This window comes from Tinamus guttatus, unplaced genomic scaffold (genome assembly GCF_059628265.1).
Source record: "Tinamus guttatus ecotype Peru unplaced genomic scaffold, ASM5962826v1 Tinamus_guttatus_pri_ptg000115l, whole genome shotgun sequence".
NCBI lineage: Eukaryota > Metazoa > Chordata > Aves > Tinamiformes > Tinamidae > Tinamus > Tinamus guttatus.
The window spans coordinates 7,943,548-7,961,879 of record NW_028288649.1 but is presented as its reverse complement, the minus strand read 5'-3'; the positions used below and the strand labels follow the sequence as shown (position 1 = coordinate 7,961,879).

The 18,332-nt window shown below is 39.9% G+C and overlaps 1 protein-coding gene across 1 annotated transcript in view; it reads left to right on the top strand.

Moving 5' to 3' along the window:
- RARB (retinoic acid receptor beta) overlaps nucleotides 1-18,332 on the top strand; it is a 298,547-nt gene that overhangs the window by 115,251 nt on the left and 164,964 nt on the right. The window contains exon 2 of the mRNA XM_010228387.2: nucleotides 6,407-6,910. Coding sequence (XP_010226689.1) covers nucleotides 6,733-6,910 — 178 coding nt within the window. The 5' untranslated portion in view covers nucleotides 6,407-6,732. The remainder of the gene's footprint in view (nucleotides 1-6,406; nucleotides 6,911-18,332) is intronic.

Sequence of the window (18,332 nt, the reverse complement as noted above, 5' to 3'; positions counted from 1 at the left end):
GCTGGCTGAAATAGGTTATGCTGCTTATGGAGTATTGTTCCCATATGAGGATTGAGGCTATGTACTCGCAGCTGCTGCTCTCCAACATGGACTCTCAGTTCCACTAAAATCAATAGCTGGCACAGCAGGGTACTGTTGTATGGTGTGTAAATAAATGGGTGTCATTGTGTCTCTTACTGTTTTTGCCTTTCAGATTCAGATCTGCTTTTTTTTTCAGGGATACATGAGTGTGTGTTTGCAATGTAGACAATATGAAACATAGCTGCGTAGGGGAGAAAGAGAAGCATTTTTTTCCTTTCTATACTTCCCAGTAGGATTTTCAAGTAAACAATAATTGCATTAATTATATTAATTATCTGTTAACAATCTCCTTCAGGAAAAAAAGAACAACAAATTAAAAAAAATCTATTTCATAAACATCAGTTGCATGACAAAAAGGAATTCACAGCTGCCCAGTGGACAGCTATCTTATATACCAAGATGCAGGAAAAGCATGGTAGCAATAATGCCTTAATTTTGTTATGGCAATTTATTGGTTTTTTTTTCCCCAGTAACTGCTGCACCTATAGTTGAGAATATATGACAGTTGTGGTTATTGGGATGTAGGATCTACAGATCTGCTTTTCAGTAAACTGACTTTGAAGTTCTGTTTCATGCATTTTCTTTTTTATTCATGCATCTGCTCATATAGAGTGGTTTACTTTTTTTGGCTGCAGCCTTGGCAGATACAAAATGCAGATGTTGTTCTTCTGACTTAAGCTGCTATTTTAAGCTTTTTGGCCATCGGTTGAAAATTTTAGGGCTCAGTTGTTTATTTGCTTATCATCAAAGTGATTTTTGTCATATAATTCATATGCAAGTATTAGCTTTCAGTGTTTATTTTCAGAATTTGAGATTAACAGTATGGTCTTATTTTTTTTCCTTCTTTTTTTTTTTTTTAACCAGCATGCCCTTTTGATTAATAATACAGTAGAATATGTTATGCTTGAGAGAGCTTCTATATGCCAAAAAAAGAAAAAAAAAACCCTCAGCCTGTGCTGTCGTGCTTTCCCTTTAAGAAAACCATATCTCTCTCCAGATGCCTGCATCTCTTTGATACAGAAGGGTACACTAAGTTCCATCTATAAACAGAATCCACTAATTAAGAGTAATTGCTTAGGAGATTGGTACAGACTATTCAGAATCAGATGCATGTTCCTCTCAGATATCCATTAGCCTCTAATAAGATAATGCAGATGTGCCAGTCTGTTTCCTGTTTCCTTCTATTGTACCTTTATTGCCATATATGGACCAATGGGACGGGCTGAACAATAAGTGGATGTCCTTTTGCTCCCTGAGCAGTTCTCAAAGGAATGTTTGTTATTAGATTGCTTTTTCTGTTTAGTTTCACATCACTATGCTAATAAAGGAAACATCACACTCCAAAGGCTTTTTTATTTCTGCCACTGTAACCGGCTTATTGTTTAATTAAATCTCGGCTGTACAGTCGAGAGAACCAAACGCCAAGACTTGCGGGCGAGGGCGACCTGTGGAAATCAGGGCAGATTCCTTTTCAACATAAAGTTTCCACATATTTTTAATAGTTTAAAGGCAGCATGGGTGTCATGTTACTGTATCTGACTGATTTACACTTGACTCTTGCTAAATCTGCTGAATTATTCAGTACTGCTCAATGCAGTACCGTCAGCGAGCATAATAGAAAGCATATGCATAATCAGAGATTTCAATATAAACTACAAAACATACATTAAATACAGTCAGAGTTCTTGAAACTATTAGATCTTGACTTGTTTTGAAAACAGCATTAGAATATTTCTGAGCTGCATAATCAATAAGGACTCAGTCAACTGTATCCCTCAGGAAAAGACGTAATAAATTGCTAAAGGATTTTGCATGCGGATTTTCTCTCGAATTGTTTTTGTTGCCAAGAGGGGAGCAACTTGCCGCTCCCATTTTGCTGGCCAGGCTGTCCTCTCCGTCCAGAGGTTCCTGTTTTAGCGTTTAGCCAAAGATTTAAGAGAGGGGGGATTTTGGCGTTGGCAACAAAATGGGAAATGAACTTAGAAGCAACTTCCTCCGTGACCCTGGAAGCTCGAGGGCCGTGCACGCTGCGGAGCGCCGGACGGCGGCCTGCGCAGCGCCGCGCTGCGCCGCGAGCTCGCGTGCGGCCGTAACCGCCGCAGCGCGCGGGCGCCCAGCTCGGCGCCTCTTGGCATGGAGGTGCCCGGTGCGTTTGCTCGGGAAGAGCAGCAGCGGCTGCCTGTATCAGAGGAGAGCAGAAGAGGGCAAGGCGCAGCCCTGGGTAGCACGGAAGGGCTGCAGGATTTCAAGTGTTGATATAGGTAGGGCAGACCACTCTGCTGGCTTCTTTTGGACTCCTTTATTTTAGCAAGAAAAAAGGCAAAAAAAAAAAATGCTGTTTTGATTGCAGCGCTGACAATTTGTTTCCTTGCTGCAGACAGCGAAAATGAAGAAAGATGAGTGTGGAGAAGGGACTGTGCTGGCGCTGGGAGGACAGGGCATAACCTTCCTTAGTGGCACATGACTGCCAGCCCAGCCTCTTGTCTTGACTTCTTGGCTTTCCAGGTGCTGAAATGTGTGAAAGTCACCTGCAATAGCAAGGGTGATTGTATGAATTAAAATCAAGCCTAAATGAGCAAAATTCAGCAGAGACAGATAAGCAATACAGTGAATTGTTGCAGTAAGAATATCAAATGTTGGTACCAGGTACAGGCTAAACAGCAGTTTAACCAACGAGAATTGCTTAATAGAATACATTCTAGGAGAACTGGTGTGTGGAAAGTTAAACTCTTTCCATAGCAGAGTATGCAAAAGGGCATGTAAAATTAAGAGGGAAAACAGTAAGAAAAGTTGGGTCACTGTTTATCCAGGGAAAGTTGGAGCTTTTATGAAAAATTTTTGAACCTCTGCTCAGCTTCATGAACACTGAGAAGTATAGAAGAGCCAGGTACACCTGCTGTATTGAGCACAGCTGATAAATATGCTGTCTGTTCTGCACTGGAGGCTCTCTAGCCCCTTTCCCCTGTGGCCATCTGCTTTATCACTGAAGTCAATAAAAAGCCCGTAAAAAAAAAAAAAAAAACAAAAAGGAGGCCTATGTGCTGTCAAAGTAAAGTCATTGGCGGGCGTTCAGCGCAGTATAGTGCATAATGTGATCATCTTCTGGTTAGCCTTCAAAGAAACCTTTCTGTATGATCCTTTTCCATACACTGTTTACACTGAGGGTTGGACTATGCAGCCCTCATGCTGATGAACGGTTGCGTAAGACAGGTCTAATGGGAGCTGATTTTTTGATATACTGGGCAGATCCTCTGAAGTGCTTTGGTGACAGCCATTTCCTAGCCATCCTGCTTGGTATGTGTGGGGCGGAAACCAGTGCAGCTGCCTTGCATGAATGAGTGTTCAACCATTTGGCTTGTTCCTGATTTTGTCACAAGCTCCTGCTCCTCGTCTGCGCCAACTTCTACTGTCCTGTCAGGGTAAGCCGGTTAGCTCCTTCCTCAAGGAAATCTAGGTGTGGGGCAAAGATCTGGCTGTTTCTTGTGTCATGGCAGTTTCTACCTTGCAACTGCGATAGTGATTTCTACCCCTGCCATGCAGTGATAGTGGTGCCTGGTCTGCGCTCAGAGCCAGTGATTGCAATCCCTTGGTGAGTACAGAGTGTAACAGACACTTTCTTTTCACAAAAAGCATTTCTAGAACTTGGGCTTCTGCTTATGGTTTACACTTTGACCATCGTAAAAAAGTTTGGCCCCTAGATCTAGTGCCTGCTGATTCTGATCTGCATGGTTTCATTTACAGTCCCATGATACACTGGCTAGAGTATTCTGCCCTTTACCCCGTGTGCTCTGTCTGCATTTACATGGAGAGAAAAGTGAACAGCAAGTTCTGAAGGTTAATGTCCAGCCTACATTTTCCTCCTGCATAAATTTTCTTCCAGGAAATTTCCTGCCATAAAGGGTAAAATGAGGGTGATTTTTGAGTAGGTCAAGAGCAACTTGCTTTTCTGGGAACACGTAATTTCAATATATAATTGTATCTTATATAAAGCTATAGGCATACAGAACTATGTGATTATAAGCCAGTTTGGCATTAGTAGGTATTTCATATGTACTTGCATATTAAGGAGCTATAATATTGCTGCATTTTGAGATCACCAATACAGCATGAAATATAGCTTGCTGAATGACGTTTTTTCCCCTCACTATCCTGGAAGATTTCTTTCTTTTCTGGAAACTGTCATTTAAATATATAGATACATATATTGCTGTAATTATGGGAATTGAAGACCATAGTAAAGCTGACGTCTGAACACTAAAGCCCTGATACTTCAGTAGTACGTCTGTCACTATCTACTTGACTTCTATTTAGAATTTATTTTACCCGAGACTGGAAGTACAAATTGTGTATCCAGCTACCTAAAAATGTGTAGGTATTTCCTGGTTAGATCATCATACGACTGCATATTTTTCCTCCAGGTCAAATAGCAGTAAAGACTACTGATTGAGCACGTTTTGATCATTCATGCTGAGCTCTGCATTTTTGTGGCTAATAGAAATATAATTGAAAGTATTTGATAGTTTTATCAGATACATTTTATTTTTGACAGCCCATATAATTTAAAAATAGGTGACCTTGATTTATGATTAATTTAGTGGGGCTGGATTTGATCGACATCCTTCCCTGCTTTGTTTTTTTGCGGAAATTTTGCAGACTTCAGCAGAAAACATTCCTTCTTTGAGTGTTCCTTTGGTGCTTCACTTTCCCTGTCTCTTAAGTTTCATAAAGCTCTAGCTAGATAAAACAGAAAGTTACCTGTTATGGTTCATCTCATTTTGTGTTGTTAATGAGTCATTATATTTTGGCTGTTGAGGCTTCCTCAAAAGATCTGCCTGATTTCACCGATCTCCAGACACATGGTCCTTGAGATGAGCATGACTAACAGCCTTTCTGTCTTCCCCTGGAACCGTGCATTAACTCAGTATACCCACTCTTATAGTCTCATCTCTGCATATGTCTGTCTCCATTAACATTAAAGGTATTTTGTGCATAATTTATACAGTTATCAAATACTTGCAGCTACATTTCTGTTATCCCCAAGCAGGCTGTACTCAGTGCAAATTGCTGTCTAAAAACATGCACAGCTGGTAACCTTTCCTGGTATTCCTCACAGAGTAGAAACACTCCACTGCTCTGTGACAGGCAAACATATGCATTTGGTTCTTTTCTTTTTTTTCCTTGCTCATTTGAATTCTTACTGACAAGTAGCAGGCTGAGTAGCAGTAGCAATAGTAAAAACTGTTGTCGCAGATTCCCTTTGTTGCTGTTGATTTTGCTTTGTGACCTTGACAAGCCATTTTGCTTCTGTTCCTTCATTTTCCCATCCAAAAATCTCATTACCTTTAGTTTCAGGTAATAATTTTTAAAAAACTATGACTAAAAATCCGTGTAGGAGCTGGATTTTGTTACTGCGCACTCACTGTAGTAGCAGCTGTAAGGACTTCCAGTGGTCTTCCAGGAAACTCCTGTAGGCTAGTGCTGTCTAGCTTTTGGGCAGCAACGTTTGCAGTGTGGCTCCTGCTGTCTTCCCCACACCGACACATACTGGGAGAGGCTGAGAATGCCTTGGGTAGGGTAATTCTAAGGAGCCAGCTGCAACCTGGGATGACTTTTGGCCAGAGTGTTGCACAAAATCAAGGCGAGTTCACAAAACCCGCCTGGATGCGACTGTGTGCCACATGCTCTGGGTATCCCTGCTGGAGCACGGGGTTGGACTAGATGATCTCTAGAGGTCCCTTCCAACCTCAACCATTCTGTGATTCTGTGGTTCCCTGATGCGGTGTTTCCAGTAGCTCTGCAGACACCAAGACTTAGTACTGTTGCACGTTCGCTGTACCTAAATTTGAACAGCTATTAGAGGGAGCGAGTTTCACCATTCAGATTAGCACAGAAGGTCACCTCTTCTCAACCTAAGGCTTTAAATATGGAGACCGAGAAAATGGGGACCCTTCTGTAGCTGCCAGCTGTTTGGATGAAACCCACAGGAAGGTCCATGTGGCTTTCTGAAGAGGGGGCCCTGTTTTTAAAATGGCAGGTGCCAAACAAGGTTTTGTCTGACTTGACATCGCTTTTGATGTGAAACATTGGGCAATGAAACCAAGTTAGTGAGTTTTCTACTTTACCTTCAGTGAAATAAGACTCTTAGGCCCAGGTGGCTATCATGCTCATGTTAGATAATCACTTAACAAATGTTGCAAAGACAGAACTATTTCCTACATATGCATATGTAACTACCTCCATATATAAAAGTATTTATATATTTATATATGTAAACATATATTTATAGATACAGATATAAAACAATATATTCCATTTTCCCCCACAGACTACATCAGCATGCATCTGTAGAGTGCGACTGTCCTCCTGGAGAAACATTGGCATAAGCCACAGAACTGCACCCTGAGTTGACAGAATAGCAAGACTTTCTCTGTATAATCTGCAGAGCAAGAACATTCTGGGAAGGAGAACAGTAAGAATCAGCAATGAAATACAGGACGGATCTAATCTAGTGAATTACCTCTCTACGTCATCGCACAATCCACGTCAAGAAGTACCTGCTGGCTTGGCAGCCTTCTCCATTCACAAATTCAGGTATCTCTTTGCTGGCCCAGAGTAATGCAACTTAATATTTACACACTGTGAGGTATTAACATGACAACCAGCAGCCGCACATGTCCAGTACCAGCAGTGAATGGACATATGAGTCACTATCCAGCAGCGCCATATCCGTTACTTTTTCCTCCGGTCATCGGTGGACTGTCACTGCCTGCTCTTCATGGACTGCAGAGTCACCCACCAAATAGTGGATGCAGCACCCCATCACCTGCAAGTAAGTGCTCAGCATTGATAGCTTGATTGACGGGTTTTCTTTTTGATATTACCTTTTTGATTTTGAAATTATTTTAAGGGCAATTGCAGAGGGGGGTACTTTACTTGGGCAAAAAGTGTGCATTTGTTTTGAAGCACAGTTTCCACTTAATTTTGGTTTTATAAATGTAAACATGCAGCTGTATGAAATGCCAAAGCTTTGGGAGTCCCGAATGGTAAAACATGCAACGTATTCTAGATTATTCTGCATTACCATGTTACGTGTATGTAGCCCTCCTGACAGTCTCCTGTAGAATCCCATGTTAGTAACATTAACAATGATGGTTCCTCAGGGGAGGATTCTCTTAAGTTGCACTATAATTAATATTGCTTTTGTTTTCTTTAGTTAGTACCTGCTTCCTTCCTGGCTGTCTCTGGCAGCCCAGTGGGCAGCTAATAGCCAGAAGCTGCCTGTGGCTGCAAAATAGCTCTTGGGTTTATGGCTGAATTTTGTATTCAGCACTCTCACAATTTCAGCATTGCGGAGTTTATTAGCTGGGCCACTTTGGTTTCTTCACTTTATAGAAAATACACATTTCCTGCTTGAACTTAGTTTTATATATGTCTAAATGTCTCCAAACAAAGTCCTCCTGGGTATAAACTTTGCGTAGCATCCCATAGGCAAGAGGTCTTTCTGGAGGTCTCTGCAGGGAGTCGCTGAAGGTATCTTTCTCATGTGAGGAAAACTAGAACATATTCATCTCACAGGTCAGTTTGTTGCAAATATGTTTGTCTCGATATATTACTGGGACTGTTCACGATTGAAAGGTCTCGACTGAAAAGCAAGTTTGCAGAACTGTGTTTTGTTGTATTGAACCAAACTTTTACTAATTCCGGCTTCATGTTGTGCATACACACTGTAATTGTTGAACACTGGGCAGCCTTGATCTTTTTTCCAGTATTTTATCTCTAATAAACCTTCAGTCACATGCACAAAGAGGTATAATCAGATTAGGCCTTCCTTTGCCCTGAGTGTTTAGATGTGTTGGAGGTAAAAAAAGTAAATTTTTAAAGTTAGAAGGTCTCCAAGTATTTCTTAGCCTTTCTGAACCTTCAGAAATTATCTTGGTTAATTGTTAGTATACTGAACTGAATATATGTGAACACTATTGCAAGAACACTGAACACTTACAGAAATAGAGGGTTATAGAATGGGGGCTTTTTGGAGACATATGCAGATAAATACTAAAATGTATGTGATCCAATATGTTTTTTTTTTCTTTTTCGCAAGTTCTTCCTGTGAAATTAAGACTGTGCTGCAAAAGTGTGTAAAAATACTGGCTAAACTTGGCAAAGTATCGAGGAGGGTGATTTAGATGAGAATTTATTTACAGACACAGTCCTTGCAGTCTCTATTGTTTTTTGGATTTTTGGGGGGCATTTTACAAAGTAGCCATCCCATGGGCAGTGCTCAGTATGGTGATGTCCTCTATTAAAATTCCAGCTTAGACCAGATGGTGGGAAAATATAGATCTAAACTGCAAAGACTCACAGAAATCTAAATTTGGCTGAACCACTGCACTATAAGTGATTTAAGCTATTGCACTTTTTATCTGTCGTATTGCTTCTGTTTGTTCACAAGAAATGAAAATTAAATAATAGGAATACTATGAAAAGATTCAAAGATCTCTGCTTTAATCCTTTTTTTTTAAACAATGCAGTCAAACAGCTTGTGTTCAACATTACTGTCATTCAAGCGTTTGTGTTACTTTATTGTTTTATTTTGTTCCTTCTACATTTTACCTTTTGCCAGGTAACATTAGGGTTAAATTATGTCATCTTAATCTATGGTTGGGAGAGAGATCTCCAATGCTGTTAAAGCAACAGCAAGGTTTTAGACATACTAATTTTGTGTGCACAAATGGGTTGCAATAAGAGTTCAGGATAGAGTGATTTAGTTTCATTGATGTTAATAATGATGTTGCCTCCATGACCTGTGACTCGGCTTCTGTTTTTATACTAAGATACTTAGTGCAAAATACTTAATAATTAGAGGGTTGGTCACAGTGCTAAAGAGGTCAGAAGATGAAAAAAATATTACTTTTACGCATACATGAACTATGCATTAGCAGTAAATGAATAAAAGAGACCACGGTCAAGAAGATCATTACTTTTATAAGTCGGATTGATTTACCTGCTGCTGTACTTACCCCACAGAGCACAAAGCAGGCATTTTCACTTCTAGGACCAAGTGGCATGCAGGTTTCTGCATTTGTGTTAGTAGTGAGGAATTGCTTCTATATTGAAAAAAAGAACTAAAGAGAATTTCAGGAGATTGCCACTTAGTTCATTTAGAAACAGTATTTTCTCCTTCAGTGAGTGCATTGTGTAACAATTTGAATAGAAAAACTTAGTCTGAGCTAATGCTGTGATGCATGCTCAGCATGGCCTGGGTCAAATTACTGTAGGACCTAGAGATATTTTGGGAGCCACTAAGTAATAAAATGCTTTGGCTGGAGAGTGTTCCAGTTTTCCTAGAAGTGAGCATCCCTGTTTGGGCATCCTGGTTGGCTTGGAGCGTGCTTCCAACCCATGGGCGCAGTGGGAGCAATCTCGTATTGCCCACGTGAGCCTCTGGCTCCTCAGTATTCGTGTTTACATTTGCTGCAGGCAGAAGAAGGGGAAATAACTAGGTAAGGGGACAGGGGATAGTGGTGAGCCTGATAGAAGATGGCCTTCGAATTTATGAGAGCTTAACTAAATAAATAAATGAAGACTGAGTGTGTTCTTTAGAGGGCTGTTGGGATGTCAAGGAGGAAAATCGGGAGTAAGGTCATTCATTGTATTTCAGCTAAGCTTTCCCATACTTTCCAGTTGGAGGTGTTTTAAAAACGCATTGTAAAGACTGAAGTATTTTATATTCTGTTATGTAAGTCTTTTAGGCATCAGAAAGCATATGGAAAGTAAGATTACCTGACAATGTGGAAAAGGTAGAGAAAGAACTAGCTGTGGCATTCCTTTTGGACAGGGTTATGTGAAAACTAATTATTATATTTAGTAGCAATAGATATAATGCTGCGTCTCTGGCTTTTCAGACTTACTAAAGTCAGGCACGTTGTAGTTTTAAACATCATGTTCTGCTGAAATTGTTTTTCCGTGCGTTATTGCTAGTTGTTTACCTTGAACTCCAACTTAAAGATTTCTTGCCTTTTTTCCCTGAGAAATGGATTTTCCATAGGCATCATTAAAACAGTACAGTCGAAAGGAGTTGTGTAGCGCTGTAAGATATTTTTGCCAGCCCCACCCGTAGAAGGAATTCATTTACTTTTCCAGTTCTGTTGTTAATCATTATATTGACACAGAAAGTCCTCCCAAAAGCACTCTTTGGCAGATTGCATTAAATATGAATAGCAGATATTCATTACGATGTGTTGCCCCCAAGAGAACTCTAAACTATCTGCACTACTCATGAACAGGCAAATACACTAATTCTCCAGCTATTCAAATTATTTTCAAATAGTTTAGTGTCTCTCTAATAAAAACAAGAATGTCTCTGTTTCCCTTAATTACTTAGAAGGTCAAGGGCTCCCACATCTCACTTTATTTCACAAAATGGGGAATATTTCTTTTGGAGGTTGGGATATGGTTAGTACATGATGGATTTTCTTCGCCCAGCATCGTTACTGAAGCAAGTGTCTCTTGTAATGGACTAAAAGAAGCCCATCACTCCTTGGAACTCTGCAATGGTCTAACAGTATTCCAATAGTTGTGCTGAACTAGAAGAAAGAAAATGTGAATTAACCTTTTAAAGAACTTCCATGACTTGATTATGCTGTCAGGTTTCTTCATGCCTTCTAATTTTTGTATGGTTGTCTCCATTTTTTCAATTCTGTTTCCACAGAAAGCCTTGCCCCATAGTCATTAACATATATTTGCAATTAAAGATGACTTCTAAGACTTCTTTACCTATTCTCTGTGTGTATTATACGTCTTTATTTAAAAGATAGAACATATGTTTGCATCTGGAAGCAAGGGGATAACCAAAATATGATTTCTTAGCCACAGCCAGTGTACTGGCAATTGTGAGGAAAAATGTCCGGACAATATCACTCATGACCTTAGGAACCACCATTCCTTTTCAGTTCTTCCTTTTTTATTTTCAGCTTCCTCCTCCCATTCCCTATGTGGGTCCTTTTGTGCAGTTGAAAAGCATATCTACTTAAAGCTGCTCCGGTTAATAAAACTGTGTAATGTTGCATTTATCTGATTTTAGTTTAATATGAAAATATCAACAATTTAAATTTATTTTGGAGGTGTTTTAGAACTAATTTCTTTTTCAGTGCTGTCTATCTAAAGGACAGGAACATCTCTCCAAGTAGCTGGTAGCTTTTTTGTAACTCTGCCCTGTCAAGGACAGGTCCTGGGCGTCACGTGAACGGGATCCTCTTCAGATTTTAGCGGGCAGCAGTCTCATCCAAAAGAAACCAGTTCTGGGTGTGTAAGAACAGGAATTTGCTTTCTGGGAGGAAGCAGACTTTAGAAATTCTGTACCTCCCTACTCTCACATGGGGAGTGAATCATGTTATTCTGGCATTTGCGCCGTAGTTGCTCTCTGTCTGTCTCATAGACTTACTACAGTCTGAAAGAGCCTGAGTTTTGGGAGTCTAATAGGATCAATTGCAGCCTTGCTCCCTCCCCCTTTATGGGCCCTGAAGCAAGGAAATTCCCCAGCAAGATGCTGTCTTACCTAAAGTTGAAAATACGTTTCTGTGCAGTATTGCTACCAACCTTCTCCTTCACTCTGGCCTGACAAAAAGTGAAATCCAGCAACTCCAAATTTTGCAGAAAGCTGGAAGGAGCAGGGATCTGTCTTACAGGATTTACACCATCCATCCCATCTCCACTGTGCCCTGCTCTTCCTTCTTCTAAGGACAAATGGGAGTTGGAATTTGGTGCAGCTTCATAGATTGCAGGTGAAATATGTAGTAGGTCTTTCAAAAGAAATATAATGCCCGATAAGCTTGCGAGAGTGACAGTACTGTAAATTTTCCGATTTTGCGATGTACAAACTGATCGGCACAGTCTTATGACGTTTCTTAATGTGGAGCAGTTTCATGATACAAAAAGTGAACGTAAGCTTACATTTTTACCAGTTTTCCATTTGAAGGTATATATTTAGCAACTATAGTTTAAGAAAATTTAGTCATGTTATTTTAATTACATGGAGAAATTCTGTTCAGTCATTCTGCTGTGTTCAAAATGCACATCACCAGAGAATTTTTGGAAGTACTTTATTTTTGAGCTAAAATGTTCTTTCGTGCTAGGCTTGATAAACTTGATCCTCCTTTACGCTTTTAAAATTATTTTGGGGGTTGTAATTTGCTTTTGTTAAACTTTTAACAGCACGTGACATTTACTTAGTATGCTTTATTGAAGATTAGCGTAGGGCAAATTTTCGTTAAAAATAAGATTTAGCGTTTGCTTCAGCTAGTTGTTTTTTCCCCTTTTGCCTTTTAGAGAATGTTGGGAACAACTTATGTTATGTGGACTTTTCAGCTATCAGTGGCAGCGTGTTTCCCATTTAAAATGATAGGTACCTACCCTATCTGTTGAGTTCTAGAAGAGCAGGAATCCTTTTTCCCTTCCTTTGTCCTTCAGTATGCTGCTTCCTTTCTTGCTGCCCAGAATAGGCCTACATCAGTAATATTCATAAATGATTTACAAAAGTAATTCCTGTGTAATAGCTTGGGACGTCAAGATTTTATGATGCTGCCAGATGTGCTATCAAACAGAATTATCTGGTTCAAAAAACTTGTGATAAATCTAGTCAGAGAAAATTCCCTGAGGCAAACTCACCCTCTACAAAAGTAACTATATCTCATAAAATTGTTAGATTCTCCTTTACCACATGTTTGAAATCAGACTTAGAGCAGCAGTTTTTTTCATGTACAAACTTATGTTTGGGATAAACTAACAAACAGGAAGGACTGGCCTTAAGTAAGAGAATACTCCTTTCCTTTCAAAACACCACACGCATTCAGAGGAAATGTCAGAGTAAATAGCAGAAATGCTTAAAAAACCCAAACCTGCATCCTTAAGATACTCAACTGTTTTGTCTAGATACTGCATTTTTAGAAAGTGGTAGTACCCCAGATAAAACACAGCAGATATAATTTAATGGCTATTTTCATCCCATCTCATCTGGGTTAGTCTGCTGAGGTCGTAATTGCTGTATCTGAGCACCTTCAAGGAGCGTGCTGAGCAACATATCTAACATCTGTCATATGTGTGTGTTTGCTCTTTTATGTTCTCCCTAGGGGAAAATGTATGTTCAGCAGGGTGTATGTTTTTGATAGGAGTTCAGTTTTTGAAGGAGAGGGAGTGTTGGGAGTTGTATCGTTTTGAATCTGGGCACTTTTGCACCATAAGCCTGCATCTTGCCATGCTGCATGTTGTGTTGGAGATGTCTGGACCAAGGGAAGGTCCCCGTCACAGGGAACGACCTGTCTGTGATGTTTCTGGTTTCTTGGGCCAGGAAGCCCAGCTGCCTGCACAGATATCTTTGCTGGTGTATATGGTTGCATTGCATGGGAAGAGCAAAGATTTTGAGCAGGATTTTCCTACTAGCGTAGTTGAAGGCATCTAGAGGGTGGGGAATTGTCTTCTTGAGAGAAATACTGAATTCAGGCTATGGAAATAGTTGAAGTGAGCAAGACCCTGGGTCTGTATTTCTTGGGAAATGCTGCAGGGAATGTCGGGTAACTCTGGAGCACTTGTGGTGGGCTGCGTTTCTGAGGGAAGGTGCTTCCACATTGAGAAGTTGGCCTTGTTATGTTGCCTGCTGCTAAGCAGCGTGCTTGCTTGGAGTTTAAGTTTTAATGGAAGCCAAATAATGTGTAATGTGTGTGAGCAGTAAATGAGGACCTACAGGTGTTTTTCTTCGTTGTATTTCAGTGCTGAAGGCCAGTCAAATTAAACAGTTTTTGAAGCATCAGCTTCCCCAAATTTTTTATGTTATAACTTACACTTAGGGTCATATTCACTCTCTTAAAAGAAAAAAAAAAAAAAAAAAAAAAAAAAGACGTAGAGCATCTTTCAAAGAAACAAGAAATGGCACGGAAAACTCACAGAAATGCTTGCCTGGTCTGCATGTTCTTAAAGATGGATTGAAACCTCGAGCACATGGGCAGAACTCCTGCTGTGGCTGCGCAGACTGTCTGCCCGAGGTCACGATTTGGAGATCACACTGTTCTGTATGTGTGCAGGAATTATGTCGTTGCTTCTTAAGAATTAAAGCCTTGATCTTTCAGCTGGATCAGTAAGGGCATGTAAAAGCATATAGTGTTTATTCTGTAAATTTAGGTCTTAAAGATTTTTCAAGAGCTGACTTTTACTAAAGATGTATTTTGACATTTGCAGTAATGTGGGAATATAATTTATTAAATGTCATGGGGAGAAAAAGAGTGTGCCTATGCAGTTTTTGCTTTTCAAAGTTAAAAGTTTCAGGTATATTTCAAGGCTTCATAACATAAAATACTTCACTAGAACCTTTTACAACCTGGAACATTTATTTTCAGTCAGTTTGCAAATCCCTAAAACTTAAGTTTTATAAAAGAAATGTCACAGATGCTTTAAATATAGCAGTAATGTCATCTCTCCCCCCCCCCCTTTTTTTTTCCTTTTTTACGGTATTTAAAAATAAAAAGCAAAGCATTCTTTATCAGTACTCCAGAGGAGAGAGGTGCTGTCCTGCTGCCTTCACAGTGCACAGATATGCTCGGAGTGTCTCTGCAAGTGCCTGCCATCCTGCAACAGCCTCTGCAACTGTATCGGAGGGGAAAAAACTTGGCTCCCTTGTAAGGTTGAAATTGTTCGAGCCAAAAGATTGAGCTCTGCCCTGTCACAGTCAGGTCACAGGCAGTGGAAACTTCAGTGCAATTTCCTGTACATTGTGGTTTTATTTGGGTACCATGCAAGTAGTAAAGTTACACTGCCACGGAGCGCAGTCACTGACAGAGGCAATATCTAGGGGCTGCAGCAGAGCCCATGGAAACCTCCCAGATATTTATATTCTTATTCTCTTTTTATGCTCATTTCTTCCACCCACTGAACAGTATTTCTTTGAGTTAACTATCCTGTGGAGAAATGTACTGACCTTAAGTGCAGAGCCCTGAAACTAGGTCCTGTTGTAAGAGTCTCTGGAAGAGATCACCTGCATCATACCAGTATTATCTAGAAGCTATTTATGAAGGCATTTGCTGGGAAATAGAATGATATCGTGTAAACAAATCTGTTTATTATATATTGCTTTTACATAGCCATTTCAGGATCAAGATTTCTATTATTTGAGAAATTAAATCCTGTGAGTGTCATTAAAAGTATAGAAATAGTGATGTCATTACAAAATTAACTAGCTATAAACCCATGGGGTGACATATCAATTCATAAAGGGAATAGCAAAACATAATGCAGGGCACATCTGCTGCTCCGATTCATGCACAACTATAAGCCTATTGGTATCTGCAGACCACTTGAAATTGAACATCTGTTAAAAGCACTTGAAAAAGCAGCATGAGAAGCTGTACACCTTGCAAAACATTTTGCTGTTGGTAACATCATCATTTCAATTGCATATTCTTACAAAAATTGTTTTAAGTGCCCTTCAAGTCCTAGATCTTCCCGGCATTGTTTCTTAAATAGTGACAGTATGAGTAATTGTAAAAATAACATCAACTTTTCTAAGGACTTTCCTAACATTTTTATTACTTTTTATTTATGATACTGCTGCAATGCATAATTTGCTACAGAGTTTCCAAACAAAGAGGGAGATATGATCTCTCTGTTCCAAGTAGTTTGGAATCAAAAAAGAAAAAAAGAAAGAAAAAAAAGACATATGAAGAATAAGAGAAAAAGATGTGGTTTGTGAGCCAAATGACTGAAGTGAAGAAAGTAGAATGCAAATCTGATTTTGGTGGCCAAATTCTTAAAAACAGAGCAACCTGTGAAGCTGACGTGATTATCATGAAGAATAGCAGTGAGAGGCTGGAGCTAATATCATCTTTCACAAAACCTGTGTGTATTGTCCGTGATTGATTAACTATTTTAATTGAACTACAGCTGAACTCTCTCTCCTTAACTCTACTAAACCAATCCGTTTGACAGTAAGTTTCTCTTAGCTGTATGGTCCAGCAGAGTCCAGCTAATTGGCAATTTTCTTCTGTTTAACAAAAACAGAAATATAGTTAAACCACAAAGAAAGAGATTTCACTATTGATTAACAGTGGTTGTGTTTGCTAAGTAATCTGACAGATGTTTGGAACACAGCAACTGTCTAATACCATTGCAGCCAAACATCTTGGAGCACGATTTGCTCTCATCCACTTTTATTACTTGCAGAAGAAGCTAACTCTGCCAGGATGTTATTTGAAGGGATGTTTGCCATTTTAATATGTAGTTACTTGGACAAACTTGATGAAAATATATTGCAATGCCTTTGATTTTAAGAATAGGTAATTATGTTTACTTCTAATAAAAAATGTGAAGCATAAAGATATAAATCATTTGGGAAGGCAAATTAAAACATACAGTACAAGTCACAAAAAATACTCAACTTTAGTATTGTACTGCAGATAATTCCCACTTCACTTTTTTTTTTTTTTTTAAAAAATAACCAGGCATGCAAAGGTATGTATAGTTACAGAAAGTTTCCGCTCTGTCTTTCCATGATAGAGCAGTTGTTTTAGGTTTATCCTGATTAAAGAAGGGTCACATCTTCAGTGAGATTTTTGTCTTTGTGGAAGGAAGGGTACAGATGTGTGTTTTGGGGAAGTTAGGCTGATCTTCGGTAGCCCGTAGAGGAAATAAAGTGAGTCTGAGAGGGTGGTTGTGCTTTGACAGTGACACAGGAGGTATCTGTCTACTGAGTATTTGGTATACAAGAACTCAAGAGAATTTGGGAGCTGGTGAATGAATTTGTTTCCTGAGTTTCTCAAAGGTGATATTAGCCAAGGCAGGGTTCCCCACTGGTTGCCTTGAAGAGGGTGTAGCGCATCATCTTGAGTTCGTCTGCTGAGTCATGTCGCCTTTACCGTGCTTCTAATCAAAAGGTTGATGGTTAGCGTGTGTGACAAGCTGAGAAAAATGCTGATCATTGTCAATTGTCTATTGGTCTGGAAAGCTAGGAACCATTGACCTAACGTATGTCTCTAAGGTCAGGGAGACTTATTTCCAAGGATTTGTGCCCAGAATCAGACATTAGCCTATTGTGAGGAGCATGAAGAACAGTTTCTGTCAGAATGACATATCACTTTTTCCAGAGATATACTACTTTTCCCTTATCTTTTTTCCGCAGAATGCTTATTTACCTGACCTCGTTTCAGAGTAGCTTGTACTGTACAAGGCACAATGGTACTTTTGATCAAAACCGTGTGTCATAGGACAAAATGTCTCTCACTGGTCTCAAATTAAGTAAGAGGGCTGCTTTCTGAACCCATCACTTACATTAAATAAAATTGCTCCCCGAGTTGTTGGGAAGTATCTGATCGTTTCACCTTGTGTAGTTGTGTATGCCTGTGCATCATGTGAATAAAACCTGACTGATGCTCCTGGTGGGTCTTTGCCCAAGCCTTGTTGACTGCAGAATAACCTGCCCACTAGTGAGCAGGTCTGTCCATCTTTATGTCCAACACAGGGCTCCATAGAACGACCATTGCCCGGCCTTCCCTGCCATTTTTTTGTATGTGTATGCGTTAAAGTGATGTTTTTTGTAATGCCTTTTTTTTTTTTTCCTTAAAATGTCAGGTTCAGTCAGACAGCCCAGGAGAGGTGTGCGCTTTCTTTCTGAATGGTTCTTATTTTCTTTGCACTGTTTGCTTTAGCATACCGGGCTGGACACGCCAGGAGAAGGGTGAAGGAGGCCAGCCAGAGCCATTAGAGGTCTTGCTGATTTTTCTGAGGGACAGAGGGAACAGGCTTCACCTGTGGCATAAATTTGTTATAGATTCCCTTTAAGATCAGGAAATGAGTACAGTCAGCGCTTCATAATTAACTGTGAGCGGAAAATCTCTGGAGATGGCTAAAACAGATTTGTCCACTTACAGAAGAAACACCATGACTTAACAGGTGGATGGTGCCTGTAATATGCTACTTAGGAGTTCTTCAGGCTCTGCTGCAAACAAAATATGATCCGACTATAATAACATTGTGAACCCAAAGACCTTCACTGGTTTCATTATCAAGTGAGTGCCTTAGGGGAAATACACAAATGGAAAGACATTCCTTTCGGTTGGTATAATGCTCCTGTGCCGGAGAATTTATGGCAAGGATGCAGTTGGCCCTTACGTGGGTTGCGTTGCGGGGGAAATGCACGATCCCGTTCTGGTCTTTTTTGTAACCTTTTTTAAGGGGTGAGTTCCCATTGCCAGATTGCAGGACGGTGTAACTGT